Source organism: Photinus pyralis, unplaced genomic scaffold (assembly GCF_008802855.1).
Source record: "Photinus pyralis isolate 1611_PpyrPB1 unplaced genomic scaffold, Ppyr1.3 Ppyr1.4_LG6, whole genome shotgun sequence".
NCBI lineage: Eukaryota > Metazoa > Arthropoda > Insecta > Coleoptera > Lampyridae > Photinus > Photinus pyralis.
Genome location: NW_022170663.1, coordinates 19,665,821 through 19,673,761, shown reverse-complemented (window position 1 = coordinate 19,673,761; position 7,941 = coordinate 19,665,821). Strand labels below are relative to the sequence as shown.

At 38.0% G+C, this 7,941-nt stretch overlaps 1 protein-coding gene across 3 annotated transcripts in view; it reads right to left on the bottom strand.

Annotated features, from left to right (window-relative positions):
- Positions 1-308: 308 nt before the first annotated feature.
- The window catches only part of LOC116175155 (alpha-tubulin N-acetyltransferase-like), a 50,235-nt gene continuing 42,602 nt past the window's right edge, over positions 309-7,941 (bottom strand). Inside the window, exons 1-13 of one of the 3 annotated variants that reach the window (XM_031493270.1) lie at positions 3,950-4,153; positions 3,867-3,890; positions 3,632-3,810; positions 3,460-3,550; positions 3,356-3,399; positions 3,231-3,299; positions 2,486-3,184; positions 2,376-2,438; positions 973-1,014; positions 900-923; positions 808-852; positions 687-757; positions 309-506 (exon numbers count right to left, since the gene is read on the bottom strand). In XM_031493270.1, the coding sequence (XP_031349130.1) occupies positions 496-506; positions 687-757; positions 808-852; positions 900-923; positions 973-1,014; positions 2,376-2,438; positions 2,486-3,184; positions 3,231-3,299; positions 3,356-3,399; positions 3,460-3,550; positions 3,632-3,810; positions 3,867-3,890; positions 3,950-3,982 (1,395 nt within the window). In that variant the 5' untranslated portion in view covers positions 3,983-4,153 and the 3' untranslated portion in view covers positions 309-495. Of the gene's footprint in view, positions 507-686; positions 758-807; positions 853-899; positions 924-972; positions 1,015-2,375; positions 2,439-2,485; positions 3,185-3,230; positions 3,300-3,355; positions 3,400-3,459; positions 3,551-3,631; positions 3,811-3,866; positions 3,891-3,949; positions 4,154-7,941 lie in introns of those variants that run through there. The other 2 variants (XM_031493269.1, XM_031493271.1) reach the window with 2 other exon arrangements.

Below are 7,941 nucleotides of genomic sequence, written 5' to 3'. Positions count from 1 at the left end.
CATTTCAATCACACAAAGAATAGCTGCACAAGTATCAAAGGTACAAACACGTAAATAATGGTTAATCACTTATGTATAGCACAGCTGGGAATGATATGCCTTTTACCACAGACGAGAGTGATAAAATTTAAGATCAAAGAAACCCTGAGCGGTCAACGAGTTTGGTGATTTACCCCGGTTCTCAGAATTTTCGCTGCCTAAGCTAGGCGGATCCGTATCAGTTAGAGGATGAACATGTTTACTAGCAGCCACTTCTTCCTCCTTGATTTCGTCAACCTCGTCGTTTTGGTAATCGACAACATCGTCGAAATGTACCTCACTTTCGACATTCCTTATAATTTGCTGATCTAAGACATCGATTATATCTTCGGTGCGTTGTATAACTAAAGAACGGGGACGCTCCAATTTTGGCGATTGACTAACAGACTCCTCAAGGGATTTTCTAGTATCACTGGAATATTTGATTCTCTAAGTAACTTATAACTTATTGGGATGCTATTTGGGGCCTGCGGGTGGAAAACGAATAAATAAACAAAACGAAATTAAAAAACCAAAAAGTCTAAGATTTAGTTAACGGAAGCGTAAAATAAGTTAAAATTAGTCAACAAAAGAGAAACGTGATCAAGATACATCAGGTCAATTGATGATCAAATCTTAGATACGACAAATTAAGGGGGATTACGTACCCGGCAGCTGGATCTGAAGGGGCGTGCTTTGACACAACAGTTGACCTGACTGATCTTGAGTAGGAGTCACACTAGGAGAAGGAGAGGATATTAGCAATTGGATCATCATAAGGTAACATACTTTACTGGTTGCTGTTGATAGTCTCCACTTTGGCCTGGGCTTGAGCTGTTGTGGTATGTCTATTAATTACTAATTATTAAAGATATACTAACCTCTGTGTGTAAGGTGCAGGTCTTCTAAAAATGGCTTATGAATATTAAATAAAAATTTAAACTGCCAACTTACAAATGTCCTTGCGGAGACTGCTCATTTGTAACCAGCGTGTCTCTAATAAGTTAAAAAGCTTGTTAGTGTTCCGAACTCTAAGTATAATCATCATGTGGTTTAATTAAAAAGTTTGTTTTATCGATTACATATCTTGGACGGGGGTCAGAATGAGACACAAATTAAATTATCCGGGATTTATTAGAAAAACGCGCATTTAAACAATTGGGGAGCTCCACATAGATCATAGATGGAATAAAGCAGTAAAACAAACAATAAGCGTCTCATTTTATAGTATAAGATGTAAGGTCCCACATAAGGTCGATTTTCTCCCATTTTTTACTGAGTGAAATACATTTTTTAGCAATCTTGATATGTCAACAAACACATTGCAAATGGGTTGCTAAAAAAATTAAGTCAAGACTACCCATAATTAATATATAATATTTGTGTCTGCTTCTATCATATGAGAGCACGCATGCGCACTCTATACATCGATGCCTACATCACGAGCAGCTGTCACGCTGCGTCCTTCTCTTTCTCAGTATCCACGGTCAGGCATCAGACGTGAGTCATAAGACACAATGCAAAGAACATACCTACATATTTCATAACATTTCATTAGACAAGAAAACGATGTCTGATAATTCGGACACACCAGTGTGAAAACCCGCCTAAGGAATAATGAGCTTTCTTGCAGTGGTCTACGAGTCGATTCTAGCATACTATTTTGGGAGGAATAGACAGTGGAAAAAGCTGCTGCGTTTAAGTGGTAAAAGAAAGTGTTTTTCAAAGGTTTTTTGTATGCATAAAAGGAACTTGGAATTATTATGGGTGTGTAAATGATATCTGTGGAAAAGCTTAACCTTAAAAGCGGAAGTTGTAACGGAAACAGATGAAAAGAATGAACGAAAATTTGGAACAAGAAAACAAAATTAAATTGGAGAAACACACCGAGACTAAAATCGAAAAAGTGACCAACACTTGCAAAAGGGCCGAATTTAGAATGTATACCTAGGTAAAAATTAAATTTATTGTTGGCTTATCAGAGAATTGCGCAAAAGGTAATAGCAGGCATTATCGCAGTGGTCTACGTGTCCGTTGCATAGTAAGATTTGGTAGTTTGAACGGTGGGAAGCGAAACTAATAGGAGAACGATAGAATTGGCAGATGTACTATATAACACATCTGCATTACGGTCGGCGGTTTAAGTGATTTTAATTATTATTGGTAATTTGCAGGATTATTTTGTTATTAAATTTAATTTTTTTGTTTTTTTGTTTTTTTTTCATTCTGAAATTTGTTAATTATATTTATGAATTTAACAAAAGGTTTTGTTTGGTGTTCAGAGAAGTGTTTGTGTAATATTATATTTTTGAATTTACATAAAAAAGGATCTGCTATCTAAGGCTAGTAATACTTACCCTGCAGGAGATGAATGAGCAACTTTGGAATCAATGTACTCAGTTTGCATAACCTGCTGCGTGCTAAAACAAAAAGTGCACTCACCGTATTCTGGATGTAACGCTTATACCTGTCGTAATATTTGTACGGTTGAGTCGTGACGAAGCTGGATCTGGGAGCGGGAGGAGTTTGTGATGGGTACCCGTTTGTTAAGGAAACCGTGCTGAATGACTGCTGACAAGGTTGAGCTTCTTGCGCTTGGGTAGTTTGTTGAGGTTGTGATGGTGTCTTATCTGGAGGTGTGGGATGTGCAATAACCGGTTCGACAGCGGATGAGGGTTGAGGTACAATTGGAGTACAAACTGGTGGCAGGTAGTGCTGACTCGGTTGCGAAATGGTAGAAGGATATTGGACTGGGGCAATCGGTGGGGGATAGATTTGCGGCTCGGGCGCTTGGTATACAGTTGGTTGAGCTGGTGCTGTGTAAGAGGCTTGGGGAGGTAAATATGTTGCCGAAGGAGGAGGGAGATAGACTTGTGGTGGGACATACGGCGAATAAACGGGTGTATGCGGGGGTGGTTGAGGCTGTAAGGGTGCATAAAGCGCAGGAAGGGATGCAGGCTGATAGGGCTGCAAGTTTGTGGGACTATATGATGGTTGTAAATTGTACATTTGTGGTTGAGAATACACTGGATGTGGGTTGAAAGTGTGTGATTGAGGGTAAGGGTGATAGACATTAGGTTGCTGATAAAAATGAGCTTGGGGATCAACTTGTGCTTGAGGTTGCTGATACGCAATATTGGAGGGAGTAGTTGGAGCAGGAACGTCACTAAATGATTATACCTAGAGATAAAAACTCATGCTAAAATAATTACCTGTATGACTGTTCAATAGGAGATTGGACTGGGTTAGTAGTATCGGCTGGTGATGCGGGCGCATTAGCACTATTTAGAATCACACCCTTAGTGCATGCACAAGCACAATTTACTCTGATACTTACCCTGCCGTTTCAGTTGACTGTATTGATGATTGATTATGTATTATCTGAAAGATAAGCCCAATTTAGTGTGTTACATTGGTTACAGTTTTATGGAAGTTAATTACCTGCCCCATGCTACAAGGTGGCCTGGGCGCCCCATATCTCCCCAAAGGTCCGGTATATGTCTGTAGCCCATTTGCTGCTTGTTTAGTTCCACTGTCACCATGGTTAAATATTAGCAAATGTAGTAGGTAATTATATATTTATGTGGCATTCGCCACATTGTTAGCTACTTACTTTTCTGGAGTATCGCCATTGACATCTGCAGATCCAACCTCTGGGAAAAATCCATCAAAGACAACGTAGTTATTCATTTGCCGCATGGGAGCCTCTAAACCATAATGTTTGGTCATAAAGGACAATAGTTTTTCACTTGGTCTATCTATTGCCAGTTTTGCTGGTTCAACACTTTCTTTCTGAAAGAAAATAATACGCAAATTAAGTGCGTTGAAATTTTCCTGATTCAAACAACCAACGATAAGATACGGGATATTCCCTACAACAATAATGTTTTCGATTTCACATTCTAAGTTAGATTGAATGAGTGATACGTACGTTAGACACCTTAAGTAGGCCTTCCACGTGCATTCATTCCATCGAACTTTGAATTAACACCATGTCTTCGAACTTGGAACAGAATGTTGAAACACCACTTCCACGTTCGCACATGGTTCGTACAAACTTGGCGAACAAATAAAGGTACGATTGTGCACGCGAAAACAATATGCGTTTTCGGTTTCTCATATCACAGACAACATATACTACAGACGGTCAATGCAATGCTATAGAAATAAACGCAACACCTAATAGAGTACGGTTAGTGTGTTGTCTACCTTGAAGCAGTCGAAATAATTTGTTGTAAAATGTGGTACACGCACAGAAAACTGTTGTGTGTGGTAAAAGTGTGTAATAGATGGAGTCATTTTTGTAAAAATAAAATACATATACTCAAACCTTACTTCCTCGGCTTCAACGCCGGCCTTTACGTAGATAAGATAAGCGCTCACCGCTCACTTGTATAACATCATAAATTACATGAAAAGGATACATTTTAATTCTTCATTTTTCTCTTTTCCAAACATTTAAAAAATTGATGGGGCGAATTTGGTTATACAAGGGCGGAAACTAAATTTGGCCTCCACATATAAAATTATGAGGTTGGACAAGGAAAGATTTTATTAGAATAATAAACATAATTTTTGTTTTTCCATAATAAATATATTATTATACCGGGTGGTGACTTGAACAACGCACCATAGGAATTGCAATAGTAATTTTTTCATTTCTGATTATTGACTTCTCTAATTATTTTAGAGAGAAAGTCTATTTAGGTTTTTTGTAGGGAAAAAAATTTAATTTTCTGAACTTTGAATCCAAGAAATTGGATAACTAAAAACTGGCGCTTTTAAGAAAATCAGTGGTGCCATGGCAATTTGAGATCAAACATGGCAAATGCAGGCGCTTTTGTTTGATTTCCTAACTCCATGGAATTACCGGCGACTTTATAAACGCGACAGTTTTTAATTTTTAAATTTTATTGATTCTGAATTTATAAAATACGAAACAAGAGTATGTACGGATTCGTTTATATAATTCGAGGTAAATCTTTCACTCACGCCTTTGACGCTCCCGAGTCCCGACGAAGGCGACGACGGGCGACTTCACTTCAGCGCCCCCCAGACTTGGCGTCCAGGGCTTGGGCCCCGCCTCGCCCCTCCCCCTCGCACGGCCTTGCCTACCTATATGTATATGTGATTTTTATTATACCATGATCTGTGATAATACCATCACAAAAGGGAGCACTTAACGAACTTTATTTATTTTATGTCAATGTGTAGGGTCAACATAGTCCAGCCAATTAGCTCCAAAAGTATTCTAAACTGGATGTTGGCATTTCACACAACGAAACCAAGTGTATTCTAAGTAGTTCCCTGCCCGGATTCTCCCGGAACATATTGCTATACACAAAAAAACGAAGAAAAAATGGAAAAATGCAGTTTTTTTCGCATTTGACTTCCAATTATCTCGCCAACTAATGCTCGAGCTCATAGAAATGAATTTGTTTCGAATAGAATTTTCAGTTGGTACAGAACCGTTCATTTTTAAATGTTATTGTTTTTTCTGGAAAAATACAAAAAAAGTAATCCCAAAAATTAACATTTGTTTTTGTTGATACGCCCTTCTCGATGCTTTGTCTTTCAAACTGGATGACTCCCAGAGCGTTTTCAATATTTTTATGGATGGTGGAACCGTAAAACAACCTATTCCAACAATTGTCTGTTGTCCCGATGAGTTTTGCAAATCGACGGACTGTGGAATTAGTTTAGTGGAAACCCCAGAAATAGAACAAGAAACTAACTTTATAATAGGCCCTTTGGCACTCTGTTTAATAAAAATCATACCAACTGTATCTGATAGAAAAATCGCTCTTTTCATTTTTTCCGTAAGAGGAATAGTTAACGAGATACCTAATTAAGTTAAATGCGAAAAAACGATATTTTCCCATTTTTTCTTCGTTTTCTTGTGTATAGCAATATGTTCCCGGAGTTTCCGGTCAGCTAGACTGTCATTATGGATTCAGGGGATTTTTTGCATACAATACACATGGTTTCGTTGAGTGAAGTGACAACACACTAAACCGGCAGACAGTAATAGATACAAAACTATAAACCATCTCGAGGATCGCTATTAAAACTTTGCTTTGTGACAATTTTCGTAGGTAATTGCACAAGTTCATCAAAATGCTCTTTTAACAAATTATGAAAATAACCGAACGCAGTTTTTTACTGATAAGATATTTGAATAAACAAGTAAAAAGGTTTTCGCCCTAATGCGAGTAACTTCAGCGCATTTTCCATAAATTGATCAATACTTCCCCAAATGCCATACCTATGTGCGCTACGTTTTTCATTACTAGACGCATATATGGTTAAAATGTTAAAGAAATATCTTCATAAATAAGGAAGTTGACACTTTACTGCGCAGTTGATATTGCGCGTCCTGCGCATGCGCTTATTAATCTAATATTTACAATATGCAATACGTTTGCTTTTACTATAAGTATCTTTGGTTAAAATTTAAAAGAAATATCTCCATAAATAAGAAAGTTTGCATTGCGCAGTCTGCGCATGCACACATCTGATTTTTACTATATGCGATATATTTGCCTTTACTACAAGTATCTGTGATTAAAATTTCAACAAAAATTATATTCATAAATAAAAAAGTTAACATTGCGCAGCCTGCGAATGCGCAGTTCAATCGTCAAGATTTTCTTTGACTCAGGTGCCAGAGCGATACGCTACCGAATGCCAAAAGAACGAACTAAATATCTTGAAAACTGTAGGAGTAGTTAAGGCCACGGACAGACGGACGGACAGAGAAAGTGGCTGCAGTAGCGCACCCAATTTCGTTGGAAAATGCGCTAAAAATTATCAGGTTTATTTTGATGCACGAGTGTAATTCGGGGGAATATTTCCCGAATAAACATTACAAACTCATCTTACCTACTTATCAAATTGTTAAGTGTATTCCCATGAAATGTGCAATTATCGCAGGGCTCTTTCGTTTTCTACAATGCAATTACCGCCGTAATTGACCGATAATTGCACACCTCAAATGGGATTTATTACATATGATGAGGCAAATATTCATTCGAAAATTGCTTACGTTTAGGTTTTCTTTATCCAAGTTAAATGAAGTTAAATTGCTGATTGCAAGATTTATTCCACAAACGGAGAGACAAGTAGGCAAGTAGAGTACGTAGGTATATAAAAAAACACGGAGATTACACTTTTTTCGAGAATTCGAAAAGTGGTGCAAGTTATATCGTTTCTTATGCACCCAAAGACAACGAGTAATACGTAATTGCGAATATGAAGTGATATTTGCTTTGTATGTGTACCTGCAAAGATTATCAGCACTTCGCCCAGATGTAAATATGGGGATTTCTTGCGAGAGTGGGACAGCTTTCTAACAATAAAGTGTCAATACTTCTTTCCCTAGACAATTTGCAAAACCATTCCAAAATAAGAAATCTGTAGAAGAACCAACACATTGTTGTATGCGCTAATAGATGGAGCAAAATAGAGGGATAGCAGGTTTTTAAATAAGGGGACATTTGAAACAAAACTTGGCGTGCTTTTTCCCCTTAAGATTGACCGTCTGTAGTATATGTTGTCTGTGCTCATATACTACAATGCGTAAATCTATCTCACTTATGTCTTAACTCCAGGAGCGACAACCACATCCACACGCGCGCCCAGCATCGCTCCGCGCCAAGAATAGGATTGGCAAAACTCTTCGCTCCGCACCAAGAACGATGCAAACTTTGCTCGATGACGCCTTCCACGTTCGAACTTGGTCTGTTTGCAGGAGTGTACACTCCAAGTTCGATGAAATGAATGCACGTGGAAGGCCTGCTTTAGCTACATCTTTAGGCTTAGCACAGATATACGTAAAGAACAGATTAAGCTAACTAAATGGAAATTTAGTAAACGCAGCTGTAATGCAAATAAGTATAACGGGTTGCCTACAAGTAGGAAAAA